General features: G+C 41.0%; 1 protein-coding gene and 2 pseudogenes across 1 annotated transcript; all 3 read left to right on the plus strand.

The window, feature by feature from the left end:
* The first annotated feature begins 5,063 nt into the window (after window positions 1-5,063).
* On the plus strand, window positions 5,064-15,552 carry LOC135705561 (uncharacterized). Its single transcript, XM_065227336.1, has 3 exons — window positions 5,064-5,662; window positions 5,706-6,577; window positions 15,545-15,552. Exons 1-3 carry the CDS (start codon window positions 5,064-5,066, stop codon window positions 15,550-15,552), a joined length of 1,479 nt encoding a protein of 492 aa, XP_065083408.1.
* A 28-nt stretch (window positions 15,553-15,580) lies between these two features.
* Window positions 15,581-17,293, plus strand: LOC135705562 (uncharacterized; annotated as a pseudogene).
* Window positions 17,294-18,203: 910 nt separating this feature from the next.
* On the plus strand, window positions 18,204-19,301 carry LOC135705563 (uncharacterized; annotated as a pseudogene).
* Window positions 19,302-25,463: the final 6,162 nt, after the last annotated feature.

The following is a 25,463-nucleotide window of genomic DNA, read 5'->3' on the forward strand; positions in this document are numbered from 1 at the left end:
TTTGAGATTTGGTGAAGCATTAAGTGCTTCGTGGAGTACTAACTGTGATGCCCTTCACAAACTTGAACTTTCCTTTAGTATGCCCTGATTATAGTACTTTTTTCTCGATTTCACGCTATTAAAACGACAATAATCTGATATAGATCCTCCACATTTCTGGTTTGCCAGATTCTCTCCCGACCTCCTATCAGTGATCAATGTTGTACAAAAACACTGCAGGCAAAACACGACCCTAGCACTATTCACAAACTTTATCAATTTTTAAACACCACGGCGAAAAATCTCCATTTTCAAAGAATCATACAACCGAAAAAGCAATTTTACACGAATAACACGCTGAAAAGCTGAAGAAATTTGTGACAGCGCAAAAAAACTCAACCGTTCGCGGGCAGAACCTACTTCGATCTCCGCTGAAAATGTCCTGCAATATGCTATTAACTATGTTCGACGGCAAAGCTATAAATTCCCTAACGGAAACAAAATCCTCACAAACTTTCTATCTGTGCGGTGCAACTCCCAAGCAAATGAACGAGATTAACCGTGTTAGAACAAGAGCTGTGGACAATGATCGGTGTCAATATGGATTATGCACACTCCGTGCTTGGATACGATTTTTTGAATACTTCTTACATCTATCGTACAAACTTGAAGTTAAAAATGGCAAGTTCGTGAAGATGCAGTAGAATCGGTAAAACAAAGAAAGAAACTCATTCAGCAGAAATTTAAAGTCGAAATGGGACTACTGGTTGATAAACCACGTTCTGGAGGAGCAGGTAAATCATGAAATTAGTAAAATTATTTCTTTTTAACGTCTTATACGGCACTCATTTTTGACAGGTAACTCGAACGATGGCAACACTGCTAGAATATTTTTCCAAAACCCTAAAAAAGCTGCTTAAATTACTGGACTCGACGAAGTTTTAATAAAACTATGTGCGGTAATACTGTCAGTACTGTCATCGGGGATGCAGGTACATGCACATAAGTTTGAGAAGTACTGTTTAGAGACGCTAGACTGCTCACATCAAAATATCCGTGGTACTACATGCCAGTAACGGTCCACAAGGTGCTAATTCATGAATCGAGAATTATAAAACATTTTCTTGTACCTATTGGACAGCTATCTGAGGAAGCACAAGAAAGCCGTAACAAGGACCTCAAAAGGTACGATGAATTTGATAAAGAATATCAGTGTTAATAATTATTATTTTCATAGATATAGATCGGACCACACTAGAAAAATTTTAAGAACAGTAAACACAGATCTACTGCACCGTCTCCTGGAATCGTCTAATCCACTCATCAGTAGCCTTAGAGCATCTCGAGACAAGCCGATTAATGACCTCTGTAGCGATGTAAAATACATGCTTGATGTGGAAGAGAAAGATGAAATTTTTTTTTGATAACAATATTGTTCGAGCGAAATCTCTGGACGTTCCCCTTCCAACTAAGATGTGTACAGTTATCCCCTGCAGCATCCCCTATAGTGGTTATTGATCGATAAGTTTGTCTCTTTTCTTTACATATACTGTATTCTCTTTCCTAAAACCAACTTCAAATGTATTGAATTGGAAGAATAAAAATCAATTGAATAATCGGTGAAGTGATTCGCACGCGTTTTTTGTTACTCGTCCTTCAGATCGTGATTTCCCGGGTTTTCCGTATTTTCTCCGGCTCTGGTCACTCCATAAATTGGTCCTTCGAACCGGATCGGGCCGTAGGTGATCAAAAAGGTGCGTTTATCCACTTTTCGTCACTGTGCCGCGATTCGCGAAAGTGAGTACCAGAGTGAGGTTGGAATATCACCTCTGAAAAGAACATTCCCGGTGAAAGTGGGTGATACTGAAACTTATCATCGTCTAGTTTACCCACCATGGACAAGCTGCTACGTGAGAGGAGATCGCTCGAAGCACGTTTATACCGAGCATCGCAAAATATCCAGAAGCTTCAGAAGAGGGATGATATCGATGACGTTGACATCAAAACCGAGCTGGATAACATTCGAGAAATTTGGGCGGCTTATCTCTCGGTTCACAAGCGAATGGTGGATAGTTGCAAGGATGACGAGATGGATAAAATCCTGAAACATCAGGCCGAATTCGAGGGTAATTTCGCTCCCCTGAAAGGTACCCTGTTGAAGCTCCGAAAAAGGTTCGATTTTTCTTCGACCCGCAATGAGGCAGCATCACAAGATGGCGGCGCTGCCATTCAACAACTGGCACAGCAACAGGCAGAATTCATCCGACTGATCTCCAGCAGCTTCAATACGGCGTCCAACTCAAGCAGCAGTTCAACGGTTGGTGCCCAAAATGCTTCTCCACACACCGATGTCAAGCTCCCTCGGATGAATATGCCTACATTTGTAGGCAACATCCTCGAATGGCCTTCTTTTTTTGACCTATTCGACAGTGCGGTACACAAGAACGTGGCTCTACAGGATAGTCAGAAGCTCTACTTCCTCAAGACCAACCTTGTCGAAGAAGCCGCCGCTCTGATATCGCACCTTCGTATAAAAGACGCCAACTCTTGATAGAGCTGAAATTAGGGCGTAACAGCTTTTGTAAACAATGACTTCTTTCGACGATTTCTAGAAAGTCAAGGCTAGTCAACGCAATTCAACATCATCATCGGATAGAGGAAGACTTCCTCTACCTGAAGGTTATGTTGGTTTGCGTGGGCGTGCCTTGAACTCCTATGAATCATTGAGAGAAGCCATTGTTTACAAAAGCTGTTACGCCCTAATTCCAGCTCTATCTAGAACTATGCTCCCGCTCTAGCCAAGCTGAAGGCTAGGTACAACAAGCCGCTCGAAATCGCTGCACAGCACATTCATCGGTTCTTGAATCAACAATCTATGACGTCACCATCAGCTGCCGGTCTGCGCTCCCTACATGATGTGTCCTATGAAGTTATTCGAGCACTGGAGGCCATGAATCAGGAAGGAAGGGATATATGGTTGCTGTACATTCTAGCCGAAAAACTGGATCCTGAAAGTAAGCAGTTGTGAAGTCAAAAAAGGTCGGAGCTCAAAGACGAACAAGTTACCTTGGAGAGGTTCCTGAAGTTTATCGATGCCCAAAGCTGCGCACTGAAATCTGTTCAGCCGATTCGTCAAAAGAAACCGATGTTCATCACGCCTTTTCCAAGCAAACATTCTACCAGGGGACCAACAGCTCTCGTCACCACCGGGTACCTCTCTACTCCACTAATGTGCGTTTTTTATGCAAAATCACTACATCAACTGTATCAGTGTGGTAAGTTTCTTCATGTCAGCTCCGATGAACGACTCCATTTTATCCGTAGGCAGAACCTCTGTGAGAACTGCCTGAAGCAACATTCCGGTGAACCTTGCCAGTCCGGCAATTGTCGAAAATGTAATCTTCCTCACCACACTTGTCTGCACGAAGCACTCCAATAGACTGCCGCTTCAACGACAGGCAACAGTACAGCGGCCACAACCAATATCTATGGTTCGTCTTCGATGTCGTAAACATTGATTGCACCGCTCTGTCGAGCAACCGATTTCATGGACACCAACGTTCTACTGCTGGCCGCTACCATCAACGTCTTTGACAAGTTTGGACGTCCACATGCTTGTCGAGCAGTCCTTGATTGGGCGTCCCACACAAGCTACATTACTGAGGATTTTGTAAGAAATTGTGTCTCTCCACTGCAGATGTAGTCTTCGAATTCGGTGAAATTGCTAATACTTCTGGGCACGCGAATAAAGGAGCAGTGATTACATTCGCTTCACGTTGCTCAGACTATCGGAATGTAGTGCCGTGCATTATTCTTGAGCGACTTACTTCTGAGCTCCCGTTAAAGCCGATCAACATCACGGATTGGCCAATTCCAGGGTCGATTCAATTGGCTGATCCCCAATTTCACCATCCCGGAAAGGTCATCCTTCTCGAGAACAAACTCTTCTTCCAGCTGCTCGAGCCTGGAAGAATCAACCTTGGTTTGGACGACTGCCTTCCCGTACTCCAGAATACTAAATTAGGATGGGTGGTTTTTGGTGGCTACAAAGACCTCACACTAACGCTCCTTCATGCTTACTGACGGCTCCCAATGATCCTCTCTCCGATCAGCTCCGCATGTTCTGGGAACTGGAGGAATACACTAATAAATCTCCGCACTTCAACGATGAAGAGATCCGATGCGAAGAGCATTTCACGAAGCACGCGATTCGTAATAGTACCGGAAAATTCATCGTTCGGCTTCCATACCTAGACAGCCCTACTTCTCGCGGCAAATCGAGGGAAATTGCAGAGAAAAGACTGCTACACCTCGAGCGCAAATTGGAAAGGAACCCTAATTTGAAATAACAGTACCATTCTTTTATGCGAGAGTACATCGACCTCGGGCACATGAGTCTCGCCACTACACCAGTATCGGAGAATTGTGTTTTCCTTCCACACCATTGCGTCGTAAAGGAGGATAGTTCGACGACAAAGTGCCGGGTGGTCTTCGACGCCTCAGCTAAAACAAGCAGTGGCAAGTCCCTCAACGACATCCTCTTGGCGGGCCCTGTGTTACAGGATTCTCTGGTCAACATCCTTTTGCGATTCCGGTTTCCCCCAGTTGTACTCGCCGGTGATGTGAAACAGATGTATAGAATTCAGTGTTCACTCGGCTGTCGACAAAAGCAGGCCACTCTCGATGCGTGCTACGCGATCGTCTGTTTTCTCGGCAGCAACCATTGTGTGGTCCTCCTCATTGTTCTTCATCAGCAGTTCTTTCGGTCGATGCGTCGTCGACTTTGGAAAGCAACCGTTTCGTGATGAATGTGTGAGTGCTGACCACGTTTTGCGTCCATTGCTGCAATGGACGCGCTCTGACCCTCGTTGGCGTACAACAATTTGCCATACAATGAAACCACTGGAAGCGGCTCCAGTACTGATGGAGGAGGCTTTTTGGATAGCGGAAGATAAAGTGTTTATTGTGTTGTACCTTTTGACTATAGTTTTAAGATGTATTGTATAGTGACCAAGAATCCTCGGCTCTGTAAAGTTAATTCGGTTGAGCCTTATCAAATAAATTAATAAACAAAAAAAAAAAAGATGTATAGAATTGTGCTTCTCTACTATGAGGATCGAAACTGCATTCGAATCTTGTGGCGCTGGTCAGAGGACAAGCCGATCCAGGAATACTGTCTAAATACCGTTACTTACGGTACCAAAAGCGCATCGTATCTGGCGACAAAATGTATACAGCAGCTTCTGCTCTCCCATCAAGGGCAATTTCCGGATGCAGTCGAGAAGGCTATCAAGGGGATTTACGTCGACGACGTACTGACGGGTGCTGATTCTGCTGATGAAGCCAAGCAACTTCGACAAGAGCTTTCCATCACCGAAGCCCTAGAAGGTGTTCCTGAGGCGGACCTTGAAATGAAAATTCCCATCGAGCTCAACGAACCCAACACCATCAAGGCCCTCGGGATCCACTGGCAGCCGTACAGTGACGAATTCCTGTTCAGCGTCCAACCACCCAAGATCCTTCAGCCTACAAAGCGCATCATTCTCTTCAACATCGCCAGCCTTTTCGACCCACTCGGTCTGCTTGCGCCTATCATCATCAAAGCGAAGCTACTGATGCAACATTTGTGGGAACTGAAGGTGGACTGGGATGTTATTCCCCCTGGTGAGTTGACTAATATCTGGCAAGTTTTCGTGCAAGGTCTGGCCCTTCTCAACTCCTTTCAGGTTCCGAGACGAGTTATCGGCACTAACAGGACGTCGCGAATTTTCCTGCACGGCTACAGTGATGCATCCGAGCATATACATCCGGGCGATCGACGATGCTGGGAATAATAGTTCACATCTACTCTGCGCAAAGTCCAAGATTGCGCCAATTGGAAATAAACGAACGACGCTGCCACGTTTGGAGTTATGTGCTGCAGTGATCCTCGCACGACTCATCAACAACGTAGCAAGCGCCATCAATCAACTTTTCTTCGAGATACGAGCTTGGGTGGATTCAAGTGTTGTGCTTGCCTGGCTCAACGGCGGTGCTTCCCGCTGGAAAACCTTTGTTGCCAACCGGGTGGCAGAAATCACCACGCACCTACCGGCAGTCAATTGGAGCCACATCGCATCGGAGCAAAACCCCGCTGATCTCATTTCGCGCGGTGCATCGCCAGAACAAATTCAGCACAACAGTCTGTGGTGGAATGGTCCTGCATGGAGCCCCATAGGTGAGCAATGTGAATCAACCGACATCCCTACACTGACCAACACTGACCAACAGCACATTGATAGGGAGCAAAGAGCTGGTGCAGTAGCCGTTTCTCTCATCACTCTCTATGAAAATGACTTTCTCGATGGAATGATGGCACGATATTATCCCGATCTCAGGATGCTGCTTCGGGTCACTGCTCGTATTCTTCGGTTGAGGTATCCTGACTCTCGATCGATTCCTCGTCTGTTACCACGGGAGCTTGAGCGAGCCCAAACAGTTTACATTCGCCACGTTCAGCAACAGCACTTTCGTGAAGAGCTGGATCGTTTGCGGCATGATGGAGAAGTTAGTTCGCACAGCAGTTTGCACCAACTCAAGCCATTCCTGGACGAAGAGGGTATGCTCAGGGTGGCTGGAAGACTACAACAGTCAAGTCTCAGCTACGACGTTCGACATCCTATATTGATACCTCGCCATTCTATCCTCACATCTTATCTGTTAAATCATGACCACATTGTCCATCACCACTGCGGGCCACAAACACTGCTAGCCGTATCCCGGAGGAGATTTTGGATAATTAGTGGTGCAAGTGCAGCAAGGAAGGCTTATCGTCAGTGTGTGACGTTTGCACGTGCTAAGCCAGTACCAACGCATCAACAAATGGGTAAGCTGCCATCTGATCGAGTTCAACCAAATCCACCATTTGCGATTACTGGTGTGGACTATGCCGGTCCAGTCAGCATTGTTGGACGTAGGACCAGAGGTGCGAAACAAAGGCCAAATGTTCTCGGACAACGCAACGAACTTCCGAGCAACAGCTAAGCACCTTCGAGAAATGTACGCGCAACTCAACTCTTCTGTACACAACGATGAAGTGGTCGACTTTCTAACCAACAAGGGAGTGGAATGGAACTTCATTCCAGCTCGGTCTCCACACCATGGAGGATTATGGGAGTGATCAAGGTTGCTAAGCAGCATTTGTCGAAGATCACCAGCAGTTACATCTTTACCTTCGAAGAACTGTCCACGCTGATAGCTCAAATTGCTGCCACCATGAACTCGAGGCCCCTTACACCGATCTTTAATAGCCCTATCGATGCTCAACCTCTCACTCCTGCTCACCTTCTCATCGGTCGTGCACTCACCACCGTTCCCGAAGTCAACTTGCTGGAGCGGCAAATTAGCTCGATGTCACGTTGGCAGTTCGTTCAGCGTCTCTCGCAAGAATTTCGCACTAGATGGCAGACAGAATACGTGCGATCTCTGCAGCGGATGGCAAAGTGGCAACGTTCATCCCACAACGTTTCGGTCGGCGACTTCGTTCTACTAGTGGACGACTATTCGAAGCCAAAGCAATGGCCTACGGGTAGAATCATCGAAACCTTCTCAGGAGCAGATGGAGCAATCAGAGTGGTATCAGTCCGAACAGCATCTGGTACTACTCGTCGCGATGTAAGGAAGATAAGAACCATACCATTGGATCAGGATGAGTATGTTCCAAGAAGACTTCGATCGGAAATTCCCATAGGGAATTTGGTGGGCGGATTATGTTCGCACGCGTTTTTTGTTACTCGTCCTTCAGATCGTGATTTCCCGGGTTTTCCGTATTTTCTTCGGCTCTGGCCACTCCAAATATTGTGTAACCTTTGTTTATATTTTAGAACTATTTATATATACATACATTCAATGATGTATAACGTAATACGTTAAATCATTTAATTATAATATAATAGTAGCTAACTCAATATTATATATTGCTTTCAAGTAGACTACTGTGATGAGCATTACGGCAATTACTCTGATGCCCTGTGGTCAAGACCTTTTTGAAATGCAAAATAATCAACGTTGATACTAAAAGAGACAAACGTTTCAATGGAATTTGAGATCCCTTTTAAACAATCTTTCATCTTATTAAAGATTCACCTGCCGGATTTTGCCGGATTTTTGTCTGTGAGGGCACAAAATATGATTTTTTTTTTACTAAATTTGTGAATAACTCAAGCTGTGTTATTGATACCTTTTGAACGTCTTTAAAAAGTTTGTTATTTTGATTAAATACAAATATTTGTTGTACATTATAGTCTTCTAAAACCTATTGTTTTTAAAATATGTTATAAAAACTGAAAAAAACCAAATTTTGTTGAACAGTCATATAAAACGCTGCGTATCTCAAAAACTAAGGCATATAGAGGATTAATGTAATGGGCAAAGATTTTTGTAGTAAAATTATCTACAATTTTGCTAAAGACACCACATACCTATCTTGTAAATGTAAAAAGTTAGATTTTGCAGCGCCGCCTGTGGTGGACTTCCGAACTTAAACCTATCACTAGTCTTTGCACCTTATTTTATACAAAAACTCTTTTAAAGGCATCTTAGTGAAAAAACCCACATTGAAGGCTCAAATAAAAAAAATCGTGATATTGAGCATTCAAACCACTGTGCAGTGGTGTAGTGGTAAGCGTAATTACCTCTAACCCCAGCAGGCCTGGGTTCAATCCCAGTCGGCGCCGCCGGGACTTTCTGAGACATAACATCTCTGATTACGCTCCTTCGGAAGAGAATTAAAGCCGTTGGTCCCCGGTTCATGAGTTGATGGGTCGATAGATAGGGTCCAGGTGTAGGAGCTGCCTTCCTGGCGTCGGTAGCATTGGTGCTCAGCACGGAAAACAAGATCGACGGAAAACAAATCAAGGAAAAAGAAAACAATTACGCAATGTTTCAAGCAAATTGAAGATGGTTGATTAAAGCATTCAATTTTCTGAAGTAGGTATACGTCTTTGTAGACTTTACTGGGGTGCAAATCAAAAAATTGTGTGACGAAAAAGTGTCACTTATAATGTGGCCATTTATTGATGGATTTCAATTCTTTTCACACCATTTGATTCAGATTTGATGTAAGATTTGTTTTGTGTGCATATTATAGTAATTTACCATTATTATACTATTGAAAATTGATCAAACTTGTTCGCTACAATCAACCAACTACGCGCATGCTTGCTATGACTATGGAGAAAGCAGAGAGAAACTAGCTGATTATGAGCCATTCGAAATAAGTCATTTTTTTAATGCAAACGTTAACATTAATTTATTTAGAAGGATCTAACATTTTATCAATGATCCACCATGTTGAATGCTCAAATTTGAAAATCTACTGCTATCTTGAATGATCAATTTTGTAAATATTCAACCATCTTGGAATTGAAATTGTCATTGCTCTTACAACGATATTGCATCTTGAATCCACCATTTTGAAAATCAACCACCATTTTGGCAATGAAATGGTTATTTCAATTGTGGACTTACCATAACTGGTCAAAATCTCAACCCAAGTAACAATTTCGGTTTAATAATGGTTCTGAAGACCATGATTTAGACTTGTAGTATACTTTAAAACCTCCATAAAACCTGCAATGTTACTTGGGAATGCTCCTCTTGTTAGCTAGTTTTCAATACCTAGTGTTGGTGCAATTTGAATTTGGGTGTGGTTTGAATGGGTGTGGCGTCAAAACCAACTGAAAAGCAATAACTTTCACCTTACGTACACAGGACCACATTGACCAACACGTGGGCATGCTCTGGATATCTTCTGGAAAGTTTCTAAAAATTCGATTTAATTAAAAAGGTTAGATCTCACCATAGGTGGATAAATGCAGATTCACATTCAGAAATAATCATTGGTATCTCAGTGATTAGCGTTGGGCCTCGTCCTTCCGCTCCAGCAGAACTTTTCATCTATGTCAGTCAGTGTCTCGGTAGCAGCGCTGCCATTTATACAGATTTATCTGTATTATACAGATTTTTTATTCTTAATACAGACCCGATACAGAATACAGATTTATCAAAGATTTTTAAATTACAATACAGATTTATACAGATTTTTATAAAATGCTCGAGAAAAAAAAAATTCAAAATTTATAAAAACAAAATAACTTGCTCGATTTTATCAGCGTACCCCCTTCTCTCCAAAATTAATTGTTGTGCTAAAAACCATATTTTTCGCAGTGGGATCTGCTCGAGGCGTTGCTGTTTCTTTTATGCTTCTCTCACTCCCTCCAACGGAAAACGCAGTCACGCCCGATTCCACTGTGCGTTTATATAGCTGCCTTTTAATAACTCATGATGACATCAAAATTTGATGTATTTTTATTTTGTTTTTTCGGCATGCATGCAATAACATGTTGATAACTAAATTTGTAATCTAAATAAAATATCTATATCAAAATAAGTTATCAAGAAGTTCTCAATATCAATATATGTTATAATTTTGATATTCTTCGCATATCTTTTAGCTCTCATTTTTGTTCTGTTAGCCATCAACTCCATCAAAATGAAATCAATTTGAGTTATCAGGAATAATGAAAACAACATAATTCTTGTTGTTCATTTCCATCGACAATTAATCATGTTACGGTGTTTTTGACAGCATTCACAACCAGAGGACCAACCGCTTTCGGATGCATATGGAGCTGGTAGTAAACGATTTGAGATTGTATGGGGATTTACAGTATTAATTGAATATTTCCAATATAAGCATGTATGTTAAATACAAGAAAAGTGCCCAAGCACATTAAAATAGTACAAATACAAGTACTCGTAAACATTTTACTTGCATTGAAAATGTATTTCGTAAGAAATTGCGGATTTTCTGATATTCTCCATACTGCAAAAATGATTTTACCAGCACTGGCGGGGCGACATCTCTCGACTTTTCGGTGTAACTACCACACAAATGATGTAATTAATTGTATTCATCTATATTAAAAATATCAAATAGTAATGAACTCGTGCACTTTTTTGCATTTAAAACTGCTTATCAGGAAGATAATGAATAGAAACTAAAATCTCCATACATTTTCAAACGGCTTCATATCACTCTTATAAATAAGTACGGACGATATCACAAATGGCGCAATTATATCCCGTATGGTTAGTACGATAGCCCGAATAGGTGGTTAAGCACTTTTTATGGTTATTTTGTATGCACTGTATTTGTAAAACAACAAAACATGATTAATTAAGAAAAAAATCGTCAATACAGCAAATACAGATTTTTTAATAGAGTGGATACAGATTTTTTATTAAACCACCTGGCAGCTCTGCTCGGTAGCGTAAACATCGCAGCGCTCATTCGGGTGAACCTTTCTGTTTGTTGTTAGCATCATTCGTGGTTGGAACGGCACACAAAGTAATCATAAATTTATTATTCATGTAATTTTCTGTAAATTTAAAAAGGATCACCACCATAAAGGCTGATTCGACTTTCGACTTTGAAGCGAGCACTCTCAGGATAAACTCCTGACACCGGTGGTGATGGGTGGAGGCTCATCTTCTCAGTCTCAGTCGTTGAATTAATTCCATCACCAACAATCGCTTGTGAATTTTCAGCAAAACCGTAAAAAATCCTCTATCTCATTAGCACTTCCAACATGGGCCGCTGGTTTGAGTACTTAAACCAACCTGGAAATTAAATCCCCTCTACTCGACAAAAAATTAGTTTAGGATAGTTTAAAAGGTCTCAGTTTTTTACTTGATTGTCGAATGAACTCAGGAATAGAAAGGATCACTTACCTTTCCCAGGAGTAGCTACCTACGTACCAAATCCGCAGTCCATAATCGCTTCGGTTGGGTTCTAATTTAAATTTAATTCCTTTGCCTTATGAATAGCTCTAAATAGCTCTGGGGGTGGATCAAAGACGGATACCGAAAGTTCTCACAACCTTCCGAACTAGCATCAGCACACACAAAAAAAAACCGCATCCCCATCATCGATTGGCTCATGTTTCACTCAACAACAACAACAAAAAACGCCGCTCCGACGCAACAAATTTGCGTATGGCATTTTCCCACATCAAACACACAAACTCTGCCATCAACTCTCCTGGAACCGCACATTTCGCAGAGCAGAGAATGATGATACCCGCCCAAACCGCAATTGAATGCATCCGGCAGGCGGGCGGCACGCAACTCGTAATTTCATCAGTTGTCATTCCCGCGGCTCGTAGATCTCCGGGCTCTCTACGCTACGGCCGGCTTAGTCTCCATTCATCTTTGAGCTGCTGGCTGCGGTGGCTGCTGCTTTCTAGAATAATTGCCATCAGCCGATGACGACGGCGAAGACGAAGACGACGTCCGTTCTTTTCTTCGGTGACTGCAGTCCGACTAAGCAGCACGTCGCGCGGAATACGAAAGGCAGGGGACGAGCGCTTTTGTTCCGATCCGTTGTTGCGAAGAGCGGCGAACCGCCTAGTCTCAAACAGGAGGAGCCTTTTGGGAGAGTGTGGGCTTTTGTGCGGCGCGGGCGATGAGAAAAGGACAGTGGGGGAAACAAGAGCATATCCCGAGCATCATTAATAAGCCTAATAAAGTAGGCGCATGAATAGAGACAGGTAATGCGATATTGGACTGCGAGGTCGATGGGGGGACTCGACGCAGGGTTGAATTGCAGGTGTGGAAAGGTTTGTTTTATAAAAATCTGAAATAAGGATGGATTAAAACTTTATTAATTTAAACACAAAAGGAAGTGCTGTTTCGAATAACCGGTTCACTATTGCCTATTTGATAGAAATTCAGAAGGAGGGCGCAACTACCCCAATTCCTATTTCACTTGCGAAATACACACTAAAAAAATCTTCTCGCATTGCAGTAAATAAAATTGAGAATCTAAACGCGTAAGAAAATATTATCATCTAATCTAGACACATCAATCTGCCAATCTGCACACTAAGAATAGATCGCCGAATTTTGTGAAAAAAATTACCGAAATTGATCTGTAAACGAAAACTTTACAGATTTTTTTGTAAAATCAATATGTTTTCCACTAATTCGACATAAATCGGTGAAACCAAACAAGTTTACAAAAGTCAGTGAAATAATTACAGATAGTTCGGTGGCGTAGCTATTTTTACCGAATACTGTGTTTTTCACCGAACTTCTGTAAATACAGCTGTCAGCCATATTAACAATTGCAAGCGCCAGTTTGTGAACACAATTTGTGAAGTGGTCCGTTTAAAGTGAATAATATGGATGACATTTTGGAAGCACTCCAGGAGAACAACGAGAAACAAAAACAAACCAAGTTTTTGGAAAAAAAATAGTGTATCAGCTCCAATTCCTCGTGATATTTTGTTAAGTCGCCGACAAGATGTTCGACACGTTGACTCACTTCCCAAAAAAGTTTTGGTGAATGAAACTGGCTCCTACATAAGCATTATAGATACGCTGAAGTTTTTGTTTCGAGATCTCTCCAAAAGGAAACTTTTAATAGAATCAGATGCAGCTGACTCTCCATGCGTCAAAGAGTATAGTTCATTTAAATCAGACGAATTGTTTAAAAACAGTGAGTACTTCCGGGAAAATCCCAACTGTATTCGTATTAGTTTGTACCAGGATGACGTTGAATTAGGTAATGCTTTTAGTTCACGAGCTGGCATAAATAAAGTATTCAATTTCAATTTTAAAATTCAGAATTTTCCTGAAAAGTGGAACAGCTTTCCGAAAACAGTATTCCCGTTGCTTTTTTGTAATTCGATTGACGTTAAAAAACAAGGATTTCAGAAAATACTACAACCGTTGATTGCTGATCTGAGAAAACTGGAAGAGGGTGTTACGGTTTACTATGGTAACGAAAAATTTGTATTAAAATCTGTAGTTACAATGTTTTGTGGAGACACTCTTGCAGCACATGACGTATTTGGACTCCTAGGACCAAGTGCCAACTACTTCTGTAGAATTTGTCAGATTTCCAGAGATGAGTTCCATAACAACCCATCTGGCGAATTTGCTCTGCGAAATAGAGAATGGTACGACGAAAAACTTGATGCTGTTCAAAAAGGATGGATTGCTCCGAAGGATTGCGGATTGAAAGCATCAGGGTGTATCCTAAATGAACTACAGAACTATCATATATCGGACAACTTTAATCTCGATGGAATGCACGATTTTGCAGAAGGGGTTGTTCCGTTAACAATACAACTAGTATTCTATCACACTATTACAAGCGGAAACATTTGAAAATTGATGTACCATTTATCAACAATCGCATAAACACCTTTACCTATGGCTATACTGATCGCCACAACAAGCCTTCAGCAAATTTCACACATGAAATACTAGTACATCCGAACATGCACAAACTGAAACAAACATCAACACAAACATTTTTGTTACTGCGATCTTTCCCATTTCTGTTTGGGCACAAGGTACCACCGGATTGCGAGTTGATGGTTATGATCGGTCATCTTATCAACATCGTAAAAATTATAATGTCTCCAGTCGTTTCCCAACATCTAATTTACCAATTAAAAGAGGACCTGCATTATTTCGAACAAACATTCTACTCAACTTTCGACCGTCGCATAAATAAGTTACATCACCTCAAACATTACGCCCTTTGCATTCAAAAAAGTGGATCCATGAAGCAATATAACTGTCTGCAGTTTGAACAAACCAACAAAGTCGCCAAAAACCAAGCTTCTACATGTAAAAATTTCAAAAATATTTGTCGTAGTTTGGCCAAAAGGCAATGTGTTAAAATGACCTTGAATCTATTGGACAACCCATTCTGTGACAAGTTGAATTTCACATCAGGAAAACTCGTTGGTCGTAATGAATGTCTAAGTTCACTACTTCTGGATCCAACAGTACAACACGTGTTCATACCAAAAACTGCAATATTTAATGGGGTTGAGTTCAGAGTAAATGCTGTGATCGGCATAAATCAGCACGCAGATAATTTATTCCCTGCTTATGGAATTATTAGAGAAATTGCTGTTATTGATGGAAAAATGTACTTTTTGTTGCGGTTGGTGGAAACTGTATGCTATAGCAGTTTTTTCGACGCGTATGAGGTGCAAGTATTGGATGGCCAGCAATTACTTTACTCACAACTATGCTTTACTCATACTGTGTATTCCTTTTGGTCGCCGTACAGCTGCAACAAAAATATATTTCTAGACAATTTTACAACCGTGATTATTAAAAGTATAATTTTCGTTCATCACCGCTCTAGAGATTGTATTGCTTATTCACTGACGTCTATTTTTATTTAGAGCGAGAAGAAATCGACGATCTAGAAACATTCCTACAGTTAGATGATAAAGATTTCATTAGATTAAACCTTACAACAAAGATGATTAAGCTGATTCAGCGATTACAACACGAATACCGAGAAGTTGCAGTAGAGTATATTGACGAAGAATTATTTCAAAATAAGGATCACGCTACACAAGATGCCAGTTTCCAAGCTCCATCTGCTCCTACTGACTCTGATAATCCATATCAAGGAATATGCCTTGATGAGGTAAGGTTTTGGATAAGTTGTCTTAAAATATGCATTCTGTACTAACTAACGATACCATTTCAGATAATTGATATCGACTGCGTTCTCCAGATGACAGAAAATGGTCTTGCAATCATGGAGGTCCTTAAAGAACAGACCAAGCCTAAGGAGACGATGATTAAGCAGATCTGTAACATACTTTGTGGCTGTTTGAAAGCACTATACGGTTGGTAAGTAAAATTTTGATTGCTCATCTTTATATTGGTTATGTTGCGAAAGCAACAAGCCAACGATAACACCAAATCGCAAAATCAACTGACTTTCGATAACCAACACATCATATGTGACAGCACTCTATGGCAAGAGGAACTATGCTATTAGCACGAAGTACTACCACTGAGATTGGTGCTAGCCGTATTACTTGCGTATATTTAGTGTTATCTTTTAGCTTGTTGTTTTCTCCATCAAACCGTAACTTATTATAAATTATCTTCATTTAAATAGCAAGTTGTGCATGCTGCTTTCATTTAAAAAAAATCAACAATTATCAATTGAGAATTATTTTCGTTGCAGCCGTCCAAGCAATTTTTATAAAAATCAAATAGCTGTGTCCCTGATACGGTTTTATCCTACACTGGCAGCTAACTCCTCTGACACTCCGCAGGTGAATAAGCATCTAAGTGGTGATTTAAGTAATGCCGTTTAACAATTGCATTTAAATTCCTTTCGTAGGCTTTATGGTTCCATCCCCATGCCCGAGGTACAAATCGTCACGCAGGCCGGATCCATTACAGGATGGAGTACCTTGCTAGGACATCCGTTGACCGAGCATCAAAGCGTCATCCTCGCATAGTAAAATCTCAAGAAGCAGTTCATGAAAGCAATCTGGAGACCGAAATCAATTTGGTTGAAGCCGTAAGTATCTGTAATATAATTGCAAGATTAAATTTATGAAACTACTTTTTTAATTAGGAAGATGAGCTACGATTCATTGTACCAAACCAGCAGACAAAATCCCATGTGATCGATCTATGGAACAAAACGTTTGAGAGACGACAGAAATACCGGTTCGAGGAAAACTTTTTTTCGTTTGCAAAAGATTTTCCTGTTATAACGGCCTACGATGGAGATTTGGTATATGATCAAGTGTTTTTTGAAAATATTGTTCCGTTTAGACAAATATTACAACTTTGCAGATCCGTATTGATTTCCAAAAACTCAAACCGACAGCGAAACCGTTTATGGAAAACTGGAATACGGTGGAACCAAAAGTGATTATGAATAATCGTGAACTCAAAAATGGTAACTTTTTTAAGAGATGTCAACTTTGAAAAAGAAATGATAACTTGAACATTGACTTTATGACTACTAGATTTCGTTCGTGCGCTGGCAATTATCCGCATGAAGAATCCGTCTCGTGGGTCTAAAAGAGTAAGATATGAAGAAGCAAGTAGGAAGAATCCCTTGAGAGGAATTATGTAAGTTTAGTGTTCTTCAAATGTCTTAGCATGGTTTTATTATTAACTATTTTTTTTCATGCAGGCAGAAGACGATTTCCCATCACATGGTGATCAAAAATGCTTGCCAATTTTGTATGCTAGAGGTACATTGCTGGAGGAATCAACTGATTGTGCGATTGTTTGGGGGAACACTGTTGTTCCTCTCCAATTGGATATAAAATCATCATTTTCAGTCCTGTTGGAGTCGTTCTATGTTTTCAATGTTTCTCCAGCACCTTGTGACAAACAATTTTATTTATTTATGGTCGGAGCAGTAATGGGCGTGGGACAATTAAGTACAACAGGAATGAAGTTCTAACATGCGGTGACTTAAATTTTATCCACTACTTTGAAAATTCTCCCCGTTAACCATGCTTGTTCAATAAAACAGCGGAGTTTCCTCTGGTAATCACAATTAATAATACTCCGCGAAACGAATGAAAACAATGAATGTAGTTTCATGAACGAATCGCTTTTGAACAGAGATTATTTCTTAAACGAAGCTGTAAAAGAGTACAAGGTTTTACATGTGATTTTTGATCACAAATTTTTCATTACAATAAAATAAATCGTCAAAAAAGTTTTTGATTATTTTATCAGAATAAAGAAAAGTATTGAGGATCTCAATGTTAAGACTGTGTTCTGGAAATAAACGTGTGTTTATCGTACACTTCTTACTTTTGCATAACAGTCAGAATATTTTGATTTTCAGTATTTATTTCATTAGAACCAAAAAGAACCAACAGAAATGAGTTGTAAGTTCACAGAATTATTGTGAAAAAATACCGAATCGTTCGGTAAATTCATTTTATTTTAACAAAAAAAAAACACAGTATATCTGTGAAAAATAACAAGACAACTGTGAAAAATCACAGAACTTTTCGGCAATTTTGACAGATAACATTTTTGCAACTTTACAGATTGTTCGGTGATTTGAAAAATCACCGAACTGTTTACCGAACGTTCAGCTGTTGAGATTTCGGTAAAATTTCACCGAAATCTGTAAAATATTCTGTGTGCTGACTTTTTAAAATATTTAATTCATCATTCTAATATTTAAAAAATCTTATATTCTGTGTATGTAATAAGCCCACTTTTTATGAAATGTGTTTTTTTAGTGTGAGTAAAACGTAAGTATTGTGACGTACTTCTGATTAGCGTGTTGTTTTTGTTGTCAATTATTCTTCACAGTCTGAAATCAGTTTTGTCAACTTGCTCCTTGTTATTGTTTTTATCCGGTGAAAATGGACGGGTAAGTTTATGAAGTTTAAGACAGTTAGTTTATCTTGATGTAGGGTTTATTTTTACAGTTCGTACGGACCAGAAGAATACCTTGAGGAAGAAGATGGTTATCAAGACGGTAACCCACTCGAAGGTACCAGCAACATCGACTCCAGTGCTGGTGGAAAAGTTAACGATACGGACATGCCATCAGTACATCAGACAGCGAGTCAGGAAATGAAGTTTGACATTGAGTTTTCTGGATCGGATGATGAAGGAGTGCAGTCAAAATTCTGCTTCAATGGGATCTATGTCCAGCGTTTATATAAAAGCCAGCTGCGGCCAAAGGAAGTAACCCAAACACTTGTGAATGGGAATTCACTCGAGGAGATACTTCAATGCATTTGGAAACAAGCTTGCAAACTGGTACGTCGACAGGTGATCTTCGTAGAAGAAGTTCCTCACTGGTCGGAAAAACAAGATCCAGAATTTGAGGACATCGATAAATTCGTTTCGCTACAAGATACGGTGAAGAAACAGATCTATGCAACATAACGTATCACACCACGGCTGCTGGTGTCATGGAGGAATCATTAGGTCAGTATCAATTAGTAATGCGAAGATTGATTGCACCTCAAAGCCCTGACCGCTCAGGGGTGCATTCAACTAGGGATGACTCAGTATTAGCTAGTGAGCTACGAAGCAGTCATTCCCACATTGAGGGACACTTCAGTTCCTGGAGGCTGGGGACAAACTTGATCAATTCCAGCCCACAACCGTGATCGAATGTTGCAAGCTGAATCTCCTCCTATCGAGTTGTTCGCTGGACTGGTGTCTCGGAAGCGGCTCCACTACAATATGTTCATTGGAGTATGGTTGCTGCCCAAACAAATAATGATGCATGGTGCCGTGATATGACTGATCTTTTGAATGACTTAAACGTGGTCCTTAATATCTTGCAAGGAATGAAACAAAAAATAGACAGCATGTCCGCCTGAGGATCGGTGAATTTCGAACTATTTACAGCGATGGAATCGGTTACGCGACCGGAAAAATCAAACCTTAGTCGTGAGATAGCCGATAAGGTGACTAATTGCGTGGATGTGGATCATGCGGGATGATTATGAAAATAAGTGCGTTGTGTGGAATTATCACATGTGCTCTTTTTTTATCAAAATATAACAAATATAACAATGCAACTATTATACACATTTCTTTTATTCATCAAATCTATGACTGCTGATGACTTTCATTCAGGAATAATATTAAAATCCATATATTTAGGGTCTTGGTCCAGACCTTTTTCTGCAAGAAAAACGCCCCAGGTAAGTAGCCACAGTTTTCGAATATCTGCTTACACTCATAGACATTGAATGCACTCATAGCTGCACAAACTTCTTTCAAAATGGAGCCAGTCTCTTGGTAATTCCTTCTAAGGTACGCCGTAATCAAGCCAAAGATAATCTCTATAGGGTTGAAAAATGGGCAATATGGTGGTAGGAATATCGGAATGATGCCAATAGAGCGAAAATATCTTATGATATTGGCGTCGCAATGGATGCGAGCGCCATCGAAAACCCAAAATTGAGTGAAACCCAGGATACCGTTGTACATGGGGATTATTTATAGCAAAGTTTCGACTACAGCTGAAACATTTTTGCCATCCAGAAACTATCTAGCATACCATTTATTCCTAGAAAACATAAGAAAGAAACACTAGGCTTTCTACAGAATTCCCCGCGATAAATAACTTTCTGGCCAACAACTCCGTACTCTTTTTTGCGCAGCATATCCTTATTGTCAATACTAACCTCGTCCAGGAAAACCAGGTTAAACAAGTCCCATGGAACTGCAAGCATTTCCTTAACAAACCGGACCATCTCATCCTCTCCGATCTGGATAGCCCTTCTTTCGATAGTCTTCCAGGTCATTCCAGATTCATGCAATATTGTGCAGATAGATGACACTTTTATCGATAGCAGAAATCGCTGTTGGAATCGCTGTTTCGCTTCGTCCAAAAACAAGAAAGGCTCGTTTTGATATAGGTTGACAAGCCAATCACGCATATCGGTGTTGAATTTCTTAAACACTTACAGGCGCTGCTTCCTTCGGAAAATTCCATCTCGCTCGTACTTGAAGAACCACTCGTAAATAGTTGATCGGCATTTTCCATAAATGATATCAAGATCCTTCTTCAATATTCGAGAAAATAATGGCCGTAAGGCGCATGATAAACCGTGCTGCTTGTTGACCACGAATATTTTAAATAATTATGTTAGATTTTGTGTTTGGCTTCATAATAGAGGACAATTTTTAATCAAAACTCTTGTGCGATGGGATCAAGTTAACAAAAAAAAAACATTATTTGCAAATCCACCTGGTGACAACAGTAATGACAGCACTTTGACATTAACACGTCAAACCACATTGTCGCGACTGAACGTCGGGTCGCAAGTCGCGCTAGCGTGGTCCGGTTTAGTGGCGGCCCGACAATATACCGTATGCGTGATAATGTTTGCACCATCGTACAAATAAGGTTCCCGTTTTACCTGTGCATACAATGCCTTGGTTTTATTTGCATGCACGTAACCTATAACTCATACCGTAGTAGGCTGTGTATAAAAGAAAATGATTTACTTAGTTTGACAGTTGCACCATGACGAAGTGGCCGCGTATTCGTGATTCGTCCCACGCGCAAATGTCACTAAAAGACATTTCAATCGCCGTGGGAGTGTCCCGGTGGACCGTCAAAAGGGTTTTAGACCGAGAAAAGAAAGGACAACTATCCGCGAAGGTGGCGACAGGTCGTCCGAGGTCAGCTCGGGTTCCGAGGGTTATCGCTGTTATCAAAAGGAAGATTTGGGTGGATTGACCCGCGTTCAATAAGGAAAATGGCAAAGGAACACGCAAAGAAGATCGTAAAGGAAGATTGCGGGGCGAAGTCGATGGCACGGAAAAAAAACTCACATGATTACCAACCGCATCCGGGAGCTACGAGTCAAACGATGTAAGAAAATCTTAAGCGAAAAAATCCGGTTATCCTGTTCACCGACGAGAGCATGTTTACCGCCGATCCCGTATCAAATTCCAGAACCGACCGGTATATTAGTTCTCTTCCGGTAAAAGACGTGGCCGACGAGCAGAAGAACGTGTATCTGACCAAGCATCCTGCTAGCGTTATGGTGTTTGGATTGGTGGCTTCCGATGGCAAAAAAATGGACCTGGTTTACGGTCCGAAGCCACACCTCGAACCGCACTCAGAAGTGGTTGCAGGAACATCTTCCGTTCTGGGCGAAGGATATGTGGCCGCCGCCATCCAGCCCCGATCGTAATCCGCTGGATTACTCAAAATGGCGCGTCATGAAGGCCAAGGCCTGTTCTAAACGCCACCCGAGTACAGCAAGCCTCAGACAAACATTTACCCGTACCTGGAGAGAAATGGATCCAGACTACATTATTAGAACCTGCCATGCTTTCCGGAAGCGTGTGGAGGCCGTAATTGCAGCAAGTGGAAACTCGATCGATGATGAACATAGTTTAAGACTCTGAGAAACATCTCCCTTTGAATAAATAAAAAAAAACTCGAATTTTTTGTGAATTTTTTTAATTTTGACATTGCTCAATGGTGAAAACATAATTCCACAAAGTGACCATTAAGCGCCACCATCTCGCTACAACAAACCAGAAAGTGGTACAGCCATTGCTACAACCTGCAACAGATCAACCAATCAAATCACCATGTTGCCAGAGTATGGTTTAAATTTGAAAAATACCGTGTTGAAAGTTGATCTATCCATTTAAAAATTATGATATTCAAAAACTTAAGCACATTCTTAAGTCATCCTTTTTTTTGTAGCAACTCGCTAATTCAGAACAGAAGAACATCAGCAAATGCTGATCTTTTAAAACTTTCTGGCTGTCTAGGGAGCATATCTGAAAGAATATCCTGTTACTTATGCAACGTTTCCTGAACATCTACAAAATTTCCTTAAGTTTTTGAAAATTTACTCAAATCTCAAAATACCTTGAAATTAAACAATGGTCCAAAATCTTCATCTTCAGGAAGTTCAATGAGATTTTTAAGATCTTTGACAAACTGCTATGAAGTTCCCTAAACTGAAACAAAGATCCCTGAAGTCTTCTATCTTTACGAAATTCCCTGAACTTTTTCAAAATGCCCTGTACTTCTATGAAGTTATAAGCAGTTCCGCGAATTATTACGCAGTCCACAAAACTTCATCAAACTTTGCTTCACGTCTACGTTTTTCGTTGATTTTCTGCAAAGTTCGACGCACGAAATTTCCTGAATTTGTGCGGAATTCTCTGAACTCTGAAGTCCATGAGGTTTCATCAAAGCTCTTAAGTTATAAAAAAGGTCCCTGAATAATAAAGAGGTTCCCTGCCATCAAACAATAAACTTCTACGAAGATACCTAAACCTGTATAAAGTTACCACTTCTACGAAGTTTTCTGAACTTTTCCATGAACTCAGAACTTCAAATAATTTCACTAAATTGAGCTTATGATTCATCTGACAAATGTTGGTCTTAATGCATAAAATAAAATATAATAATAATACCAAAGAAACATTCAAAATCAGGACAGTGTTCTAGTGAAAACCGTTAACGGGACATTAAAGTCAAACGAAGCATAAGTGTTACTAATCACATTAGCGATAGTATGAATAGCCTTATTCAGCCCATACTGTCAATTACGAGCTGCGAGGTGTATGAAGTGTCGTTGTCTTATAACTTTTTCAGGTTCACTGAAGTTCGGTGAGCTTCTACAAAGTTAGCTGAACTTTAAAGAAAAATCTGCACTTCAAGAAAGTTTCTTGAACTTTTAAAAAGTTCCCTGAAGTATCCCGAAGTTTCTTGAAGAACTACAACATTCCTTGCAACTCGGATAGCAGTTCGTACCCTGGTGTAGTGGCTGTAGGTGCATTGTCAGACAGCACCAGCAAATCAACAGAGGAAGTGGTAGAGGTGCTGCATGAAGTGGTGGTGATAATGGACGTGCCCTCAGGAGGCCGATAAAGCATGCAAAAACGAATATCAGCATCCTCGGCAGAAAGGGTTTGTGGATCTGTCGAGATTCGATGCGTTGCAAGCACAAAACATATATAGGAAATCGATTTAGATCTCCATTGTAATATTTGTTTAGTCCTTCGGCTCCACAGAGCTTTCAAAGATATTGAGCCTACTAAATAAAAATTTTGGAAAACATGGTTTTCGATTCAGATACTGACCGTTGAGTGTGACAAATATGTTGACTACTACTTGGGACGAACACACCATGCTTTATGTCGAAATATATTTGAACAGTTCTCAAATTTAAATACATGTTTGAATTAACTAGTGATGTCGGCTACAGCTTGAAAGGCTGAAAATACTGAAGAATGAAGTCACACGAATCAATTTCAACAATGAAGTTTTTTTAAAGGGCCCTCCGAACTATTGGTTCTCTGCCAGCTGCAAAATACCTATCAATTTGATCCACCAAGATCAATCGGATCCAAATCAGGCTGATCAATATCCCAAAATTTGAGCTAATTTGGTGGCGAAACGATTCTGCACTGGCTCTTTGAAGTTTATATGGGAATTACTATAAGAAAAGTGTATTTTTTGTCCTCATGGTGCAGGCATAATCATTTACGGAAAAGTTGTCCATCAGAGCCCCCCCCCCCCCTCCCCTCCCTCTTATTTGAAAATTTCCCTGCTACAACTTTGTTGAAAACCACTTTTTAATTGAATGTCAAGAAAATTTGTTATTAATTAATTTCCAAGTTGATAACTTGCTGGTAGGATTAATCGGCTGTTTTCAGGGCAACACTGCATCTTGCCCTTATGCAAAGTAAACATATCAAGAAAACTGGCAACAATTTTCTCATACGACCGCTATGAGACCGACACAATCGCGTCATCTGCCGCGAAAAAGTAAATGCTTCGAACCAATTGGATAGCAAAGATTACAACCTAAGAAAAATGGTTTGTGTATTTGCTCATTTCTCTATGCGTTACTCCTACCTTCACTCGAGCGCAGTGCTACTGTATCTGTCGCTTGGATTCTGGCACAGTTGCCAGTCTTCTTGATTTGATGTCTTCGCCTTATGACAACATCATCTTCCTAATCAATTAATCACCCATATTCTTGTTTTCGTTCTAACCGTATTTTCCATACAAAAAAAAAAGTTTTTTTGTAAGGAAAATACGGTTCGAACGAAAACAAGAATATGGGTGAATTACTAATTATCCTAACGTTCAATTTTTCAATTCCCACATAAACTTCAAAGGGCCAAGTGCAGTATGAGTTCGCATCCTAATGAGAACAAATTTTATGAGAATGATCAGGAGCTGATTTGAAATCGTTTGAACTTACTTACATTACCAATCAGGCTAAGGCCTTGTTGTCCTCTGCTGTCCGAAGAAGTCGTCTCCACTCTACTCGATCCATGGCCACAGTTCGCCAGCCTCGTAGTCTGCGAAGGGTCCGCAGGTCACCTTCTACTTGGTCGATCCACCTTGCCCGCTGCGCACCTCTTCTTCTTGTTCCTGTTAGGTCGCTTTCTAGAACCATTTTCACTGGGTCGTCGTGCGGCATTCTTACGACGTGCCCAGCCCACCGTAGTCGCCCAATTTTTGCAATGTGGACGATGGATGGTTCTCCCAGCAGCTGGTGCAATTCGTGGTTCATTCGCCTCCTCCACGTTCCGTCATCCATCTGCACTCCACCGTAGATGGTACGCAACACCTTCCGTTCGAAAACACCAAGGGCGCGTTGGTCCTCCACGAGCATAGTCCAGGACTCGTGGCCGTAGAGGACCACCGGTCTAATCAGCGTCTTGTAGACAGTCAACTTCGTGCAGCGGCGAATTTTATTTGACCGGAGCGTCCTCCGGAGTCCAAAGTAGGCACGATTCCCTGTCATAATGCGACTTTGAATTTCTCTGCTGGTATCATTTTTGGCGGTCACCAGTGAGCCCAAATACACGAACTCATCGACCACCTTGATTTCGTCACCGTCAATCTGAACTCGGGGTGGAAGGCTAACATTGTCTTGCCTAGAACCTCTCCCTTTCATGTATTTTGTCTTTGATGCGTTGATGGCAAGTCCAATCCGTCTAGCTTCAGCCTTCAGTCTGATGTACGTTTCCGCCATCATCTCAAAGTTCCGTGCAATGATGTCAATGTCATCGGCGAAGCCAAGGAGCTGGATGGACTTCCTGAATATCGTGCCACTCGTGTCTATCCCAGCGCTTCTGATCACACCTTCTAACGCGATGTT

Source organism: Ochlerotatus camptorhynchus, unplaced genomic scaffold, assembly GCF_037179485.1.
Source record: "Ochlerotatus camptorhynchus isolate MF236.1 unplaced genomic scaffold, CSIRO-AGI_Acam_v1.1 ptg000268l, whole genome shotgun sequence".
Taxonomy (NCBI): Eukaryota; Metazoa; Arthropoda; class Insecta; order Diptera; family Culicidae; genus Ochlerotatus; species Ochlerotatus camptorhynchus.

Excerpts from the sequence above, each read along its gene's own strand:
- LOC135705561 (XM_065227336.1), top strand. The coding sequence starts at position 5,064 with ATGTATAGAATTGTGCTTCTCTACTATGAGGATCGAAACTGCATTCGA. Across the intron at positions 5,663-5,705 it reads GGTGAGTTGACTAATATCTG|GTTCCGAGACGAGTTATCGG; the intron begins GCAAGTTTTCGT and ends AACTCCTTTCAG.